Here is an 18,966-nt window from a genome sequence, read left to right as displayed (position 1 = left end):
TTAGGGCAGGGGGAGAAGGAATCACCCTGGGCAGCTGTGGGTATCCAAAAGGACTTTGATATGTTAATGAGGACATTAGATCACTACTCCAAGTCTGTATAGCATTATATACACATTTTCTTTTTCTTTGTTTCTTTTCTTTTTTTTTTTTTTTTTTTACAAATCTCTGGCATTGAGAGACATCTTTCCTATGGCCACAGACAATCGAACCTAGAGGGGGTCCTTTTGGTCATGGTATATGTACCCCCGGGCCCTGTGTGTGTATGTGTTCTGTAACACTCAGAACATAAATCACAATAAACATAAGGTGAACCTGCAATTTAGTGTGGGAGAAGAACAATAGAAACAAAAACCAATACAACACTGTGTGATGGTGAAAGAGAGAGTGAGCAGGCAGCTTGTGTCTGCGTTTGATCTTCTGTTTCCCATTCCAGCTCTCTTGGCCTTGAAGAGGATACTAAATGAATTAACAATGATGCATGACCACCATGACTGGAACACACATGTGCACACACACCTGGTCTCTGTGCTTAGAGAGTCTCTAGAGTGGCTTCCTCCCACATAGAAATAGCACTTCCTCACACCAGTGAGAAATCAATGGAGATTAAACTCAACTTGCATAATTTTATCAGTTTTTTATATCATCCTTTAAATCACAAAAATTTTAAGCAAAATTCCTTTCAAGTAAGGTAATTCTCTTATCCATTTATTTATTTATCCATCAATTTGCCAAGCAGCCTTGATGTCCTAGCCATCATGTTAGCTGCTAAGAATGTAGCTGTAAATAGACAGCACTTTCTCCCTGTATCTGTTATCATTTATTCTGTTGAAAAAGAAAAGGACCAGCTTATCTAGGTTCTCTAAAGTGAAGGCTTATCCTGCTTCTGAGCATCTGTGGAAACTGTCTCATCAACTCCGTTTTTCCCTAGAAGGTGAGTGGACCAGTAGGACTAACTACACAAAGAGGAAGAAGGAGGAGGAAGGTGCAGACTGGCACAGCATGACAGACTAACCGTATATGTCCAGAATATGCAATTTGCATCCCTGCATTTTGGCCATGAATAGTAACTGTACAGTGCTATATATTTTGATGACTCCAGCATGCTCACAAAACATAAAAAATCATAGCATATATTCAAGATAAAAGGCCGTCACATGTGATTTTAATGTCAAGAAAATAAAACTAACAAAATTTTGCATTTTCTACAATCTTTATCTTGAATCACAGCAAAAGAAGGTTACATTAAGGTAGAAAAAGCATAAAAGAATGTAAAGTATCACTGATAGGCTTCAGCTAAGAAGGGCTTCCTCAGAGTAGATGTCCCAGGTTCAGGGCCAGTTCCCTGACTTAGCCCTGCTTGTGTGTAGCCAGTGTGTAAATGAAAGGCCTAAAAAGAACACTGAAACTGTCCTCTAGACACCTCTGAAGTGGGGAAGGTGTAATGAGGGAATGCTTTATGAAAGAACACTTCACAACATCCAGAAAACTTATACCCCCACTGTCTACATTAAGAAACACACCAACTCTGCCCAGAGGTCTCTCTATGTACTGACAAGTCACTGGGTCAGCGGTCCAGACCGTGTGGCGATTTTCCTCCTTCACACTTTAAAAGAGAAATGCATCTGGAGAGTCAATCAGCGTGCCATTCTCCCTCAGCTGGGTCTCTGTACAGACCCCTACAGCCCAGGCCCAAGACTTGTCCACGTGCACTTCCCAGTAATGTTTGCCGGAGGTGAAGACCTGCACTCAACATACAGCAAAATAGTTTAATGTTCCAGGAGCCAGAGACACATATAGATGATCATGCATAAACCTCAGACTTCTCAGACCATCAAACAGCCTGATAATTGCAATTCGTTATTTCACTAGTGAAGGAAATGTCCACTGTGAAGAAAAGAGAATATTGAAGTCAAAATCAGTGTTAAAAATAAAATTGTCTATGAGAAAAAGCATCTCTCTCCCTAGTGTCTCACTGGGAAGAGAACATTCCAACATTATTAGAAGGGCAGTTCTGAATAGAAAATATTGGATTCGAGTGATGCTAACAATATCTCCTGAAGACACAAATATCTAATTATAATAGAAAAAATCTTCCTAAAAATCAGAGATGATAAAGGAGAAGGAGGTCATGTCTACTTCTGACTGGTTACTTTTCATGACACCTGAAAAGCTGGACACCTGGGCAATGCCACCAAGTCCATAGCAATAAAACATCTCTATCACTCCTTCCTGGAGGACAAAAATAATTTTATGCTAAATAAAGAGAAATTACTTTTCCAGTATATGATAATATTCCAGTTGGCAATATTCCAGTTAATTAAGTGAGTTGTCACTAAAGAAGGAACCTAAAAGCCTTCTTAAAAGTGATTTCGTACTAATTGTCTGCCTCTGATAACTGGTTCCACCTGAGAACTTCCTCTTCCTCTTCCTGACATATGACCCTCCAGGTTCAGGTTTACCATGGACCTCTATGTATGGCCTCACCAAACACCAATTTCCTTTATTGTTATTATTCGTAAAATCTCCATTCCTGCATTTAGGTTTTTTTACATTTATGATTATTTCTGATCACAGCCATTGTAATAAAATACCCAGATGTCATAAATCCAATTACTAAAACTATTTAAAACCTAATTCACCGCTGTTGCTTTAAATTAGAATATCTTGAACTGCCATCCAGTTTTCTATGCCTCAGTGAACAACTGACATTTTATGTGATGATATCTCTAGGACTCAAGAAGCCCTTTTTTGGTTCATGTCTTTTTTCTCACTGTATAAGTAACTTATCATATTTACAAGTAATTGATAAGGACTGATTCACATCTATTGTTACAGCAGTTTTAATTTTATCTTTTACAACATTATAGTTACTCCATGACTAACTAGGACTATACATGCCACTCAGCAGGTTGTTCTCCTCTGTAAGAAAGAGAAAAAGATCATCCACAAAAAACCAGAATTGAAGAACCCTTTCAGGTGGTCCCACCAATGGGGCAACACTCACCTTGGGAGCTGTTGAGCCTGTCCATCAGTTTAGTAATGGGCGGTGCAGGGAGTCTGGGCCACAGAGGATGAGGCATGTGTAGCTGCACCTGCTCACTCCTGTAAGAGGAAGATGCAATTAATCTTTTGGTGCCATCATCATTCAACTGAATGTTCTTCATCACAATCCTTTCGTGGGTTAGGGTTGTACTATTCTTAGGGAATCTCTCTTATTTTTCTCAGCTCTGTGTCAAGGAGTGTCTCCTAAGGCTCATCCACAAAGAGTAATATGACCCAAATTAATGGCAAATGAAACTAATGATGTCACATTAGAAGCAGGAAATATATGGGAGCTTTCACAAAATGTTTCTACATTATCCACTTGCAGACCAGAATTGGCATAATCAATAAAATAAAAAACATATTTAAAAAAAGACCTTGAAATAGTTTTTCCTTTCTGGTGTTTACTGAAGGAAGAAACAAAAGTAGATTTTGAGAAGGAAAATATTCCTCGAGGAAGCTCCATAATCACAATTCCATAAGGCTTGTTTGTGTATGGTCAGGTCAAGAGCATATTATATTAATCCCAAGTGGGAGCCGCTCTCCACCATGGATTCAGGAGATAAAGAAATATATATCTTTGGTATGAAATACATAATGGAAATGTATTTTCACCAATGGTGTGAGCTTCCAATAATATAAAATATTCCCAGGCAAACACTCCATTCTTACCTTAAGCAACTCTACATCTGGTTTCAGACACATGTTCATGAGCTTGTCATACATTGCTCTTAGGTTGATCTTCTTTTCAGCCATTTCAGCCTCAAGTATCTCAAGTTGCTCAAACATATTTGACCCTTCCTTATTAAGACTCTCTCAATATTGTTTCTTCTCCCTCATGGAGAACCAGTTGCAATGTCTCAGAAAAATCCCTGGTTTCATCTTGGTATCCATGGATATACGTCTGCAGAGCAATGGATTTCCTAGGTCACATACTCGGGCCAACCCTACCCACCTCCACTGAAACAGCAGCTGCTGTACTGATTCATGCTCTCTACCAATAAGCTTCACGTGTCCTAAATTCAGGTTCCCCCACTTGTCAGACACCATTCATTTATTCCTCTTTCCTTCATTTATTTTCCATTCTTTTAAACTATATCAAAATCCAATCATGTGCTCCCCTCAAACTACCTCCACCCACTAAATGAACTCCTGAAAAAACTGGAAGATAGCTTCTCATTGATCATTTCTTTCATACTCAGCCTCTCAACTCTGAAAGACTGCATGCAAGCCATTAAAATTCATTGTCAATTAATCAATTCTTGCATGCATTATTCTGACTTCTTGGTTAGTAAATTGGTCTCCAGTGTTACATTCTCCCTATTCTGAGAAGTATTATTGCATTTTATTCCCAAGATTAGGATCCACCAGAAAAGATCTTCCTGAAATTCTCACCACCTTCCCTCAAACTGAGGTCCATCCTACCAGCCATTTTCTCTGCCCTCCTTTTCTCTGTCGATTGCTCTTGTTCTCCATCTAAAGCCACAGGCTCCCTATGGTTTTAAAGAACACTGATTCTTATTCCATTGACTATTCCCTCACCAAAGTTCTTGACTCACTATCTCACTCTCCAATCTCAATTTTTCTTTACTTCTTTCACTATGTCTCCTTCATTTTTAAAATATTACACTTTCATTTACTGGAAACACTATCATTCTCTAGCTCCTGTAATTCTCACCATCACAATCACACATCTTAAACTGCTGTTCATGGTTCCTTTTCCCCTCGTGACTGTGTCAGCCTGATTCAGAGGGAAATACTGTCTCACACTTACCATCCAATAGACAGATATTCTGCCAGCTTTACTGAGACTTCTTTGAATTTCTTGAATCTTTTTTCATAAAGATCTCATGTGGTTTGAGACCTTGGACTGTTTAAAAAATAGAATTTTTGCACCAGAAAAACAAATAAATTTAGGTTTTAGACTGTTAATGATGGAGATAATCAGGGATATTATTGAAATGTACTTTAGGGAGAGAAGAAGGATTTTGATGTTCCCTATTTGTCCTCACTAATGATAAATTTTAGAAGATTTCAGGCTGTATGACCACACAGTGCAACATAGTCATTTGTCTAGAAAAACTGATAAGGATTTTACTTAGCATAGCTACTTCTCCAATAGTGAGGTATACTTTGCATCAGAATTTGAAGCTAGTGATACTTGTCTCTTGCCAACTCCAATCATTTTTGTCCTTTTTTAACAAATATATTTTCCATAGAAATTTTTTTTTGCATTTTAGTTTTTTTCTCAAAATGAGGTCTTCCCACTGACGTGAGCACAATGCTGTATCATCAAAATAATGATGACCATTAACTTAATTACTCTCCCATTAAATGTAACCACCATAAGGCAGGCATACAATTGTGTTACCCTCACGGACCCATCACTGGTGCTTAAGTTGGTACTTGACCCTCAGTAAGGAGAGGATTTAATCCCCATGATGATTCTCAGGTCCTTATGTTGTCTTGGCTACACTCTCCTGCAGCTATTGTTGTGTTCTCAAAGGAGCACTTACCTAATTTTCCTCATGAGCCTCTTCTGTGTGGCAGTATCTGTGAGCCTCGTGCTCCAGAGCACTGGAGCATTGCACACAGTAGACTCCTGTCATCTTCAGAGAAGATCTGCTTTGTTTCCTTGTATAGCCCACACCTATAGTGCTCAGAGGTCAGGAACTGCCACAGACTTGCTTACCTGCCATTAGACACTAGGTTTTTCAGAAGAATGTTGGTTTTGAAATTTGTCTGCTCTGATGGTTCCCTGCACACAGGGCAATATGCAGGATTTTCAGCTTTCTCCCAACACGCACAGAGACATGACCAACAGAAACTGTGTTCTGTTGTAATTCAGGCAGACGATACGGGCAAGTTCTTCTTGAAAGGCTTGTGACATGTCTGAGACCATTTTTCTGAGGGAAGAAAACTAGGAGTTTACTCCTCTGCCCAGAAGATATAAAGGTCTAAGCAAAGTTTGACAGAGAGGTAGGTAAATAATTACATAAAGTCATTCTGAAAGCTGAACTGTGTGTTTAAATTAAGGAGAACAGCCTAATATGTTAAAACTCCTGTGTGGGGTTATCTGGGAATCAAGTCTAATTCAACACTTCTAAACCTACTCCTGTCTATGCACACACAGGTTATTTCAGTTTGTACAAGAGCCCAAGGAACAATTCACAGGGTCGCTCCAAACCATAGGCCTCAAGTCCTGTGTGGCCTGTGAGGCTGAGAGGCTACTCTCTTATCACACTAGTTAGACAATATGTACAGTGAAAAATAAGAAATAAAACAGCATGTGTAGACCTCCCCCAACCCTATAACCAAATGAAGGAATGAAACATTACCAATATCCTTGGTTCCCCCAAGTACTGTTCACCAGTGTGCCTTCCTTTTCTGACAGAGTCTCACATTCTTGAATTTTATGTTGCCCTGTCCTATTATTTATAATTTTACCACCTGGCTAGATCCCCTGTGTGTATTTGGCCTTATGTATTTTGAACTTTTTATAAGTAAGACTATACCATATGCATTATTCTAGGACTTGAGTTTTTCACTAACTTTGAAGGTTGCTCCATGCATTATTGTGGCTGTAGTTCACCAGATTTCACTTACATAGAGCATTTTCCATTGCATGATTATGACATTTATGACTCAAGATCTAGTCCAGGGAGAGAAACATAAATAGGGAATGCCCATACAAAGAATGACTGATAAAAAAATAAAAGCATGAAACAAGGAGGGGCTGTCTAGTAGAAGGTAAAGAGAACTCCACAGAATAGAATAGCGGAGACAAGAAGCGGTCACTGGCCCTAGGTCTGAGACATAGCAGCCAGTGAAGGGTCTGGCCCTGCCCACCACAGGCCTCACTGAATATGAGAGCAGCAGCTGTGGTGTTGCTCTAGAAGAACTTGCTGAATTGTACACCCCCAACCTCCTCAGAATCTTGCACTTTAGCCACTGTGAGAAGCTGTTCTTAGGGAGGTGTCTCGGCAGAGGCATTCTACGACAAAACCAGCCCAGGGCAGTGTTGGAAGAAGCTCCTGCTGCTGGTTTTGCTGGCCACCATGAAATGGAAGGTACTATCAGGGGAGGTGCTATAGCAGTGGCAGGAACTACAGGATGGGGTAATGGTGAAGCCAAGTGCAGGGCAGGGTCCCAGGGAAATCATTTGCATGCAGGGGGCTGTCAAGGGAGCACATGGGAACCAGGGAGGAAAACCGCTCCTTCCAATGTCGCTTCAATGCCTGATGCTCAAAGTTTAACATCATTCCCCTTGGCAAGCAAAGCATTATTTAAAGGTTCGAGATGCATTAACAAAGAGGCAGCAATGAGGAGTAATTTGGAAGTAATAAGTTGGAAAACTGGCACATAAAACAATGTATTTCTTCATTTTTTGCAGATGGGCATTTGGAATGTTTTGTGTATGTTTATATAATCATATATAAAGAAAATAGTGATATATATATATATATATATATATATATATATATATATATATTGAAGCTACTTTTCTATCTCGGGGACACTGTACATCTATGTCTTACTCTATGGGCTACATTTAGTGGTCTCCAACTTTTTTGGCACCAGGGATTGATTTCATGGAAGACAATTTTTCCAGACAGTGGGGAGGAAGGGATGGCTTTACAGCTTTCGATACAGCTTAACTGATACTTGCCTATTACTGAAAGGGCTTTGATATCACTCAGCAAGCAATTAATGTGTTATAGTCTTTGAGCAGCCACACCTCTTTGCTAATGATAATCTGTATTTGTACCTTGGAAGAGCTGAGAGTCACTCACCACCTAAGTGACTGCTTCTGGAAGGCCCCTCACCCAGTCCGTCTTTGGGAGTAGAAGTGATGGGAGGGCTCGCTGGGGATTCAGAGCTGTGCGCTCCCAGGAGCAGATGGAAGGAGTCCCTGTCAATCTGGAAGGACAGACTGAAGGGTCACCTGTGAATCCATAGATTCCATGACTTCCCGTACACTCCCTCCCTCTCGGGTCCCCTCCCCAAGCTGCAGCACAGACCCCAGTATGAAGACAAGGCCAACTAGAACATTTTCGAACAGAAACATCTTTATTTACAACTGACACACAATGCCACAGAGGAGCTGCTCCTACCTCAGCCCCACGCCCACCATCACTGTCCTGCTGTCCCTCCCTGCCACCGGTGTAAGTAGTACTGTCAGGGTCAGCGTTGGGATGAGAAGAGCCCATGGCTCCTCTGGGGGACAGTGGGGTCACATCTAGGCTGGGGTCTCCAGGGTCTGGCAGTGGGACGGACACCCCACTGCTCCTTACTGGCTGCAGTGCTGCTTCCTCCAATTCCCTGTGACAGAAAGGTCACACTTTCTCTTTTGAGGCTGGGCCTGGGCAGCCCCCTGAACTCCAGGGCAGGCAAGGCCTGAGGCAGGGACTGTACTCAGAGACAGCTCAGGAGGCAGCAGGCTGTTGGGAGAGTCTCAGAGGAAGGACAGGCTGGGCAGGTCCTCCTCATTCTCACTGGACCTGCGCACTGGCCTGCCAGTCTCCCTAACAGGAGGGGTCTCTCTGGGAATGGGGGCAGCCCTGGGCCCCAGTGCACAGTAAATGTGCCTGGGACCTGGGGTAGCAAAGAGGGGACATTGAGCCACCAGTGGTGAGCACTCCTGATGTCCTGAAAAGACAGCAAAGGCCTTAACGGTTGTACAGGAAGGTATTTGCTTGACAGTGACTTTGGCAGTCCTTGAAGTCAGTCTCTGGTGGAGAGGCTTTGTCATTGACCCACAGCTTGGGGCCATGGTCACAACTATGGGTGTCCTGGCTGGCTGCAGACTCAGAAGGACTCGAGTCCAGTGGGGGTGCAAAATGACTCAGGGGTGCCTGCACACCCTCCTCCTTCTTTGAGGCCAGGACTCACTCCTCTACCAGCTGGGAGGAAGAGGGGGACAGTGACTGGCTCTGCACCTGAATGTGAGAGGACATAGGTGAGTGAGAGGACAATGGCACTGGGGGGAGGAGGGCAGGAGGGTGTCATATTGACTCAAACTCAAAACAGACCTGTGTCTCTCCTGCTGTCCTCCTGCACCATATTCTCATCTTTGTGTTCTTCCTTCTCCATCCTCTCCTTCCTCTTTCCCTCTCTTTCCTGTCACTCTCTCCTTCCTGTCGTCCTCTTTCTTGTCCTCCTGTACTGCACCCACCCCAGAGCTGGCCGCTCCACATGCCATGCCTACAGGCAGGGGTGGGCTGGACACAGTCATGTGCACCCCCATTCTGAGTTGCTGCCTTCCCTGGTCTACCTGGTGCTCCCTCCCATGGCTCACCTGGGTTCCCCATGTCACCATTCTATCTGGAGTCCCTCCCTCCCTGTCTAACCTGGGGCCCCTCCTGTAATTCATCTGCAGTCTGTTTCTCTCATGGCTCATCTAGAGACCTTCTCCCATTTTCCTAAGTTCCATCCCACCACTGGATCACCTGTACAGGAGTGAGTCGTTTCTCCTGCCCCAACTCCTCAGGTCGGGACAAGAATTACAACTTTGCACAGGGGAAATCAACTGTGCCAGAAATCGGGGGTGAATGACCTCTGCTACCTGGGACAGAAGGAAGAGGCTGTGAGTGACCTGTGAGTCAGTAGAACCAAGAGGAAAATTGGAAAAGCAAAAGTCCACCCCACCCTCTCCTACAAGGTGAGCATTTTACAACTCATGGTCATCAGCTACAGACACACACACAGGAACATACACACAGACAAACACAAGGAAATACCCATACACAGCACACATACAACATGCACACTGTCATGGACACGCCTAGCTCAGGAACAAAGAACAGAGGTTAATCCCATCCACCTGGGCAGAACCCTGGTCTGAGGCCTATAGAATCCTATAGACCTCAGAGCTCTGAGCCAGCCCACTTTGATGACAAAGTCTTCCTGGGAACATGGCTTCTCAATGTAGATGAGGAGAACAGGGTCCAGGTAGGTCCCACTATCCTCCTGCTGCAACTCCTCTCTGTCCTCTTTCAATTATCCACCTGACAGCCCCGGGGCTGAGAGGGCCAGCTGCACCAGCTTGTCCATGTACCCTTTCAAGGCCCCAGGGGGGATGACTTTGGGCACCTTAGTCTCCAGGGGCTGCTAGGGTCTTTAGGTGCCCTCGACCTTGAGTACCACCTTCCTGGGAATGTGAGCTGGGGCAGAGAGGGAAGAGGAGGGAGTTTGAGGGACTCCAGCTTCCACCTCCCGAGCATGTGATGGTGAGGACAGTGCAGGGGGACGTTAACTTGGTGCAACTGGGCCAGGCCCTCTGGGGCCAGGCCCTCTGAAGCCACGTGACTATGTGAGGGGTGAAGTCAGAGGGTGGCATCCAAAAGAGTCAATTGTGAGGATGTACAGACCTGCCTTGTCTCCAAGGCCCACTCCCACCGGGTCCAGCCAGGTTCTTAGCAAACTTTATGTTGGGTCTTTTGACAGGGAGGTGGGACAGATGTTGTGAAAGTTGACCAGATGCCTCTAATTACTCAAGACAGGTGTCATTGATGTTTCCTAATGATACAGAAGATCATCTTCCTGATTTTGTTCCCCCTTTAAAAAAGCATCTGCCTTTCCAGATGTTTCAATGGAAAACCAACCGCACTTCACAGCTATTTTCTGTCCGTGAAGCAGTGATGTGGCCTATGAGCAAACTCTTCATTGCAAAAGAAAAAGGGAGGGCAACGAATATACCATGAGACACGCAATGGGAGGAAGGAAGCAGGTCTGAAGAACTGAGTTTCCACATAGGGGGATCAATTCAGGACAAGTCAGGGAACCCAGCCCCATTTCTTGGTGGAAGTTACCTGGCTGCCCTGTCCCTGTGGAATCCAAAAAAAACAAGCAGCTCCCTGGACTCAGGGGAAGTGACTTCTGTGCTGGAAGGAGTGGGGAAGCCCTGGGCTGCCGCAGTTGGGGTACCTTCCATTCTGGCTCTCAGGGATGACACTTCATTGGAGATCTGACCACAGACTGCCACACTGGACAACTTCATGGCCACGACCACCTCTCCCCACTGCCCCATTAGCTCTAATGCAGTCAGTTCAAATCCCCTAGAAAGATACTGTGGGGTGGGCTCCAGGTGCCTGAAGAGCAGGACAGAGGACAAGGCTTTCCTGTACCCCTCCCCCACGTTCCCCACCTCGACACATCCACTGCTCCCTGCACACACAGGCTGCAGCAGCTTGTCTCTGCTCTAGAAAGAACTAATGCGCCTGCCTGTGGCTGTCCTTTCTGTACACCCGGGCACTACCCCTGAGCATCCTGATCACTTCTCAGCAGCCCTCCTGTTCAGCACCCTCCCTGGTTTCCACAGGTTCCCAGCCTTCCTGGCTGACAGGTCCGTGGAGGTCAAGTGCTCTCTCCTTCTTCTACTTCAGTCCAAACTATATTTCCCCGGTGGAACTGTCATATTTTAATCCTTAAGTTTTCAGAGATAGTACTGTCTCTAGAATGCCTCCCACCCTGAGGGCTTACCTCCTTCTGAAGCCATCTCTGCAGGCTGTGGCACTGATCTCTCCTGCCCAGGAGCCTCCACAATGAGAAAATCCAAGTCCAGGATCCAGAGAGTGATCTGCTCCAACACATGCTCAGCATCCAGTGGAAGGAGGGGTCTGAATTGAAACAGCAGAACCTAGGGCTCTAGACATTCTGCAGTGGGGGAGGGGCGGAGGGCAGGTGGCATGAAGGGGTGGGATTGGGGAGATTTTCCATGGCAGGCTCTGCAGGCATGGGAGAACCAGAAGTTCTTTCAAAATGAAGTTGTAACACAGTTGGTGTGTGCTTCTTTAGGCAATTCATACACTGTTGTTTTTTTTTTTTTTCAATTCACAGCACAAAGGCTTTACTTGATGTTCCCTTTATTTCAGGTCTTGATCCTTCAACCTAATTTTGGGTCCTCAACCTGCTTCCTATCTGACTTTTGAGTTACTTCAACGCAGGCTACACTTCTGAAACAAAAATCAAGCACATGTCCTGAATAAATAATGGGTATGTAGGGCCACACACAGCCCAGTGTTCGAAAAGAGGGTTGACTCAGCGGATCCAGCTCCTTCGGTAGTGCTGCGGAATCTCTTTAGGATGCACTCTCGAGGCTCCAGTGCCGTCCAGGGTGGGCAGCTGTGCAGATTGCAGCCTGCCAGCCTCACCAACAGTCTCCTTTGCTGCCTCTGTCAGGGGAGGTCCAGTAGACTATGCAGACAGGACCAGAAATCACTACTTTTTTTTCTTGGAGTAATATGTGTTTTTTTGTTTTGTTTTTTGTAGTCATTTTTTAAAATTTTATTTAGTTATTTTTCAAGTACAGTTTTTTGTCTATTTCTCCCATCCCAGCCTCCCCTGCCCCGTGCTCCCCACCTCCCTCCCATTTCCAACCCCCTTAGTTCTCGTCCCTGTGTCCTTCCTATTTGTTCCTCCAAATCCCTCTCCCTTTTCCCCCTTAAATTCCTTTCCCTCTCCCCTCTGGTCACTGCCCCCTTTTTCTCTATATCAGTGTCTGTTTTTATTCTGCTTGCTTGTTTATTTTGTTGTTTAGCTTCCTGTTAAAGGTGAGATCATATGGTATCTGTCTTTCAACACCTGGCCTATTTCACTTAGCATAATGCTTTCCAGTTCCATCCATGTTGTTGCAAAGGGTAGGAGCTCCTTCTTTCTCTCTGCTGCATAGACCTCCATTGTGTATATGTACCACAATTTTTTGATCCATTCATTTAGTGATGGGCACCTAAGTTGCTTCCAACTCTTGGCTATTGTAAATTGTGCTTCTATGAACATTGTGGTACATAGGTTCTTTGAAATTGATGTTTTAGGATTCTTAGGATATAATCCTAGCAGTGAAATTGCTGGGTCAAAAGGCAGGTCAATTTTTATTTTTCTGAGAAAATTCCACACTGTTTTCCATAATGGTTGTACCAGCCTGCAATCCCACCAATGGTGAACCAAGGACCCCTTTTCCCCACAACCTCTCCAACATTTGTTGTTTGTTGCTTTGTTTATGATAGCCATCCTGACTGGTGTAAAGTGGTATCTCATTGTGGTTTTAGTTTGCATCTCTCTGATAGCTAACTATATTGAGCATCTCTTCATGTGTCTCAGGATATTCTGTATGTCCTCCTTGGAGAAGTGTCTGTTCAAGTCCTTTTCCCATTTTTTAATTGGGTTGGTTGTCTTCTTAGAGTGGAGTCATGTAAGTTCTTTGTATATTTTGGAGATTAAACCTTTGTCTGAGGTATCATTGGCAAATATGTTTTCCCATACAGTTGGTTGTCTTGCTAATTTAATACTGTTTTCTTTAGCCACGCAGAAGCTTTTTATTTTGATGAGATCCCATTTGTTTATTCTTTCCTTTATATTCCTTGCTCTAGGGGACATATCAGTAAAAAAGTTGCTGCATGAAATATCTGCTGCATAAAATATCTGATTTTCTTGCTGATGTTCTCCTCTAGGACTTTAATGGTGTCACAGCTTATATTTAAATCTTTTATCCACCTTGAATTTATTTTGCTGTATGGTGTAAGTTGGTGCTCAAGTTTCATTTTTTTGCACATAACTGTCCAGTTCATGGAGTAATATGTTCTTCAATGTTTAATTTTTTACCTTTTGAATGATCTTTATCTAATATTCTAAATAAGCAAGAGCTTTGCATAATTCACAGGCAAATTGTCCAAGATGAGAAACGCAGTGACGAGTCTTTCTCCTGCCTCTTTCCCCAGCGGCACAGTCCTCTTTCCCACGGGAGGCCCGTGTCAGTGGTTCCTTGAAATCTTTTCAGGAGGCCTGATTTAGCAAAGAATGACACCCAACTGAATTTGAATTTCAGATACACAATTAATTAGTTTTTAGGATAATTGTGTCCCCTGCAATATTTGGGATATACTTTTACTGTAAATTTGTTCAGTGTTTTGTAAAATTTATTTTCAACTGGCCTCTTGTACTTTATCTGGGAACTCTACGAAACAAGTAACTTAGTAGATTACTATTAGCTACTCCCCCCATAAGAAAGATCACTTGGATTAAAGGGACTACAGTGTGCATTTTGGCTCCACCACAAAACACAGGTGCACACACACATGAAACAAGCATGCTCTTTGGAGGATAAGGAGTTTGCGAGAGCCGTCACAAGCATGAACATGTAGGTTCAGTGGCGGTAAGGACAGAAGTAAGGGATGGGAAGACAGAAAATCTGATGCTTCCTTGTGCTAACAGGGCTTAATACCCTAACCTCCTGTGTTCACAGGTGTTAAAACTGCACTGCACATGAGATGGATGTGCGCTGTGAAACTAAGCCAGAATTCTATCCGCCATATCCAACCCCCATTACAGAAACCTCATCCACCTAAGTCTCAGTTTGCCAGGCTGAGCCTGGAAGCCCTGCTCACTGGCTCCCAAGTTTCCTGTCTGCCTCACACATGCAGCCCTGCTCTTGGGCACCTAACTCATCATTGCATGTGGTTCCATCTGCACGTCAATCACGCTGCACCCCTTAGAAACCTTGTTGATTCTCATTTTCACGTGGTACATAAATGTCAGTTTATCACGGTCAAATGATGTGAATGGGCATTTGTGTTTTGTGTTGTGAGAGGAGAGGATTTTTAGGAAGTTGGTCAACAGAGGTGAGTTGTGACAACTTGGGAGGATTGCAACTGAATCTCCAGGGAAACAAGCTTCACTCCCTGCTTTAGCACCAATATTCTTAGTGATGACTGTTCCCCACTATGAACATTCCCTGAAAGACTCCAATGCAACACAAGTTCTGCTGTATAATACAAAAAAAGGAGGGAAGTGAAGGTGGATATTTCCCATACTACAGGGTGAACAGAAACCGGCTCAGGCAATCAAGTCTTGAGCAACACTACACAGCAAACTTGCAATGGAAACCTGTGAACCAACATCTATTGAAAAACCTCCATGAACTAAATAAATACTCTGAGAAAATATTCCACTACAGTCTGTGCTTTTGGAAAAACTCTAGGAGGAAAGTGAAATTAAAGTCTCTCTTCAAATGTTTCCCAAGTCTAAATTTCTTTGCCAGATAGATTTTTTCCTCTCTTGTCAGAATTGTTTAATGACAATTTTGGAGGCAGGACCTACTATTTTCAGAAACCATGGAAATGCAGTCCAAAGTGCATGAAGGCACTTGCTCCAGTTTGAAGATGTGAGCTTTAGGGAGACCTCTCCAACATGGTTTCAGGAGGAAGGGCTGTGTCTAAGACCATGGATAGCATAGGTGCAATTTTAAAATCCTAAGTACTCCTTTCATATGCCTCAATCTGAAACAGTGACCACTACAAAGAGACCTTGCTGGAGAACCTTTGCATGAAGGCCCCCAACTCCACACTGTCCTGTCTTTCCTCCCCTGTGCAGGGGTGAAGGGAGTGGGCATGCCTCTATCCTGGACAGACCCAAGCACCCATGCACTGGGGATGGGGCTCTGCCCTGCAACTGATCCCAGAGATCATTGTGGCCAGTAGCCTCTGGTGGGCGCAACTGCACCAAGCAGGGAGGGGTGGGGCCCAATGGCCACCTTGCTTGGTAGGAGGCCTGGCATGGCGTCCTTCAGAGTGAGTTATGTAAATGAGGAGGTAAGGGATGCTTGGGCTCTTCCTTCTTAGGTATCACCCCAGTCCACTGTTTATGCTGTGGTTTATTTGCGCCCTGAGTCTTTATTCATTCCCCTACCCCACACCCCACATACAGCTCACTTCCGGTGGTGTTTCCACCATGGAATTGGCACCAGGGGAACTCCCTGCAAGGGGGTTCAATAATTGCCCGGCTTACAGCAGTACCTAATGCGTGCAAGCTGTTAATCTCTGAGGGTCACCCTGTGTCTCCAGCATTCTGAACAATACACAAGCTGTAGGGCAGTTTCATTCTTCTGAATTTGAAAATGGTCCTCTTGTTCAGCAAGAAGTAGCTCAAGTCATTGAACATGAGTGGAAATGAGTGAAGCTTTCATGTACTTCCTGATAGTTTTATGAGAAAATCTCAACCATTAATTACGTTCAAATGGCACTCTTGTCAATGAAGCAAGTGACTTTGCTGGCTCTAAAGGCAATGCAGTCTGTTGTCAAATCATGGACTTGGGAGCAGAGATGGGGTTTGTAGTTTTTAATTGATTGGTAGGAATCTGATTATGTCTTGAAATGTGTGAGTTGGTTTTGTCTGTGGATATTTGTGATTAAGAGGAGATCATGTCTGCTTTTGGTAAGAGTGTGTAGGACTGAGTGTTGCATTTGGAGGGTGTTGAGATGTAGTGCATGTATATTCAAGGAGTTGGTGGTTAGGTGTTTGTATTTTGTGTTTGTGGATGGAGCATATTTACCCATTCTTTCTTTCCTCGCATCCTGGGTATTTGGGGAATGATCTACTGTTTTGGAAAGATCATCTGCATATGTGAAAAATGTTTCTGTTCACTAGCTTGAGTGTATGATCTTGTTGTTTTGTATTTGAGGAATGTAGAAGCATCATTATGTGTTCAGGACATGTTGTTTGGTTATGTGTATTATTTTTCATTTTTTGATTTCAGGAGTTCTGTATACTGGTGGGTGTTGTGTATGCTGGTGTTATGTGGTGTTTGTATGTTTTGATGTAGTGTTTGTGTGATTGTGTGTTCTGTGGGTTGGAAGAGTAATTGTGCATGAGAATTTGGGAGTGTGATGTTATGTATATGCAGGTACTGTGGCATTATATGTGTATTTGAGACATAAGGTATAAAGTGATATGTTTGCTTATTTGTGTTTTACTGGGTAATTGTGGGCTATTTGCAGCTTTTGTGGGTAGTTGTGTGCATATTGAGTTTGTGTGTGCATTCAAGGTCCATGGCCATGTGGAGGAATATTTGCTAGAGCTATGTGTTTATATTTTTCATTAGGGGGCTGTTAGGCTTTTCTATATTTGCAGAAGCAAGTATGTATGTATTTGATGGACAGGTAGCTTTCGGTGTTATACAGACAGTGGGAGAATAGTGTTTACATGTTGTATCTGAGATGTGAGATGCAATTATTTGTTAGTATTTGTGTATGTGACTCATTAGATAAGGATAATTTGGTGTTTCGAAGTTGTTTCATACATGGTTTTCTGGAGATATTTCTCTGTGTCTTGCACATGTATGCTGGTTTGTGTGTATATTTATTACCATGTGCATGGATCATCAAAGTTTCTTCATAGGGTGTGGGGTGGTTAGGCTTACTCAAAGTGAATTTCTTTGGAGAAGACTAGAGTGTTTGGTAGTAGGTAGTAAGAAGTGGCCTGTCCGTGTGTTCAGAGTGAGGGCAGAAGAAAGTATCTTGGCTGTTGTAAACAATGATCCTTGTTCAAATTCGTGTTTTGGGTTTCTTTGGATAAATACCCAGAGGTGGAGTTATTGCTTCCTTCACTGACTCTTGTTATAGCTTTTCTTTTAAAGTCTATTATGTCTGATACAAATGTTGCTACCTCAGGATTTTTGCTTGTTTGTATCAATTTACATGAAATACCATTTCAGCCCTTCACTTTCTATGTGTGTCTTTCAGTCTACACAGGTTGTCTGTAACAGCATATGTATGGGTGTTGTTTTTTTATTCATTTAGACAAACTATGGCTTTCGAGTGGCTCACTTAATCCATTTACATTTAAAGTAATTATTGATATATATGTTGTTATTACCACTTTATTATTCATATTTTCTCCTATTATTAAAGAAGTCCCTTTAACATTTCTCATAACGTGGGTTTGGTGATGATGAAATTCTTCAGCTTTTTCTTGTCTGGCAAACTCTATATATCTCCTTCCATTCCAAGTGACAGCATTGCTGGGTAGAGTAATCTTGATTCTAGGTCTTTGATTTCCATAACTTATAATATTTTGTGCCAATTTCTTCTGTTGAGAAATCGGGTGACCATTTTATGAGACCTCTCTTGTATATAAGGTGGGTTTGGCTGGGGTAGGGAAGAGGGGTGTGAAGAGTATGCAGACAACTGTAACTGAACAACAATAAAGTAATTTTTAGAAAAGTAAAAAAAAACCTGACATAACCCTGTGAATACTAAACCTGTTGTCTGTCTCTCCAGGTTCACCACCTGACACCAGAGTCATGAGGCTGAGGGACTGCCAAAGAGTGGCTGTGCAAAGAGTCTTGGGAAAGTGACAGTTTGGGATGGGCCCTGTGGGCTCAGGGGCTCAGTTATGCCACCAGCTCTACTGGGACAGTGCTGGACGCCTCTACTGGGGCTGATTTCAAGACCAGTTTGAAAATCTGTGAATTAGAGGGGAGTGCTGATATAGGGATCCTGGCCTCCTAGGATGTTCAGTCACCATGGGGCAATGCAGGGGCCATGCCTCCAACTGATCCCTTTGTGCTTCAAAAATTAACTCAGAAGTATCAGGCTTGGTGATAAGGAGACTGCCCAGGCCTGGCAGTACTCTGATGGGCCTCACCAAGCCGGGCTCCTCTTTAGGTCTGTGTGATGGCCGACTCATTTTCAGGGAAGTGACACAGTTCTTTTCACATTACTCATTTTTCATCCACCCACTTGTACTTTCACAGACTTAGAGTGGAGTAAGCAAGAGAAGGTAGGGTTCCCTTTCCTCCTGGTGCTGTAGATGAACAAGGGAATCGGCTTCTGCTCTGAAAACCTTTGAGCACCACCTCTGTCCCTCAAGGCTACAGGTGACTGGATTTCTGCACTCCCATGGGGACTGTCTTGATGCCCCAAATCCCCCACCACATTAGCACTAGAGGAATAAGGGAGGAATACGCCCTCCACATTGATCACACCCCCAACACACAGTGGAAGACAGACACCCCAACATCCCCTCAACTCCAGGCATTTGTTCACTAGTAATGATGACAGTCAAGGCAAAACCTTCTGGCACTTAGCTTTCTCCCTCTATCCTCCCAGGGTGTCTGCCTTTCTTTAAACATTTTTTAAGTAAAAAACCTT

General features: G+C 43.5%; 1 protein-coding gene across 1 annotated transcript; it reads right to left on the bottom strand.

Moving 5' to 3' along the window:
* Positions 1 to 1,348: 1,348 nt before the first annotated feature.
* Positions 1,349 to 11,042, bottom strand: LOC128628250 (tripartite motif-containing protein 43B-like). Its single transcript, XM_053670736.1, is given in 6 exon segments — positions 1,349 to 1,746; positions 3,006 to 3,159; positions 3,716 to 3,844; positions 5,578 to 5,629; positions 5,631 to 5,801; positions 10,855 to 11,042. Coding segments are annotated over 6 exon segments (1,092 nt in total).
* Positions 11,043 to 18,966: the final 7,924 nt, after the last annotated feature.

This window comes from Artibeus jamaicensis, unplaced genomic scaffold (genome assembly GCF_021234435.1).
Source record: "Artibeus jamaicensis isolate MK-2021 breed Jamaican fruit bat unplaced genomic scaffold, CSHL_Jam_final contig_64, whole genome shotgun sequence".
Taxonomy (NCBI): domain Eukaryota; kingdom Metazoa; phylum Chordata; class Mammalia; order Chiroptera; family Phyllostomidae; genus Artibeus; species Artibeus jamaicensis.
This window is presented reverse-complemented; position numbering and strand designations above follow the sequence as displayed.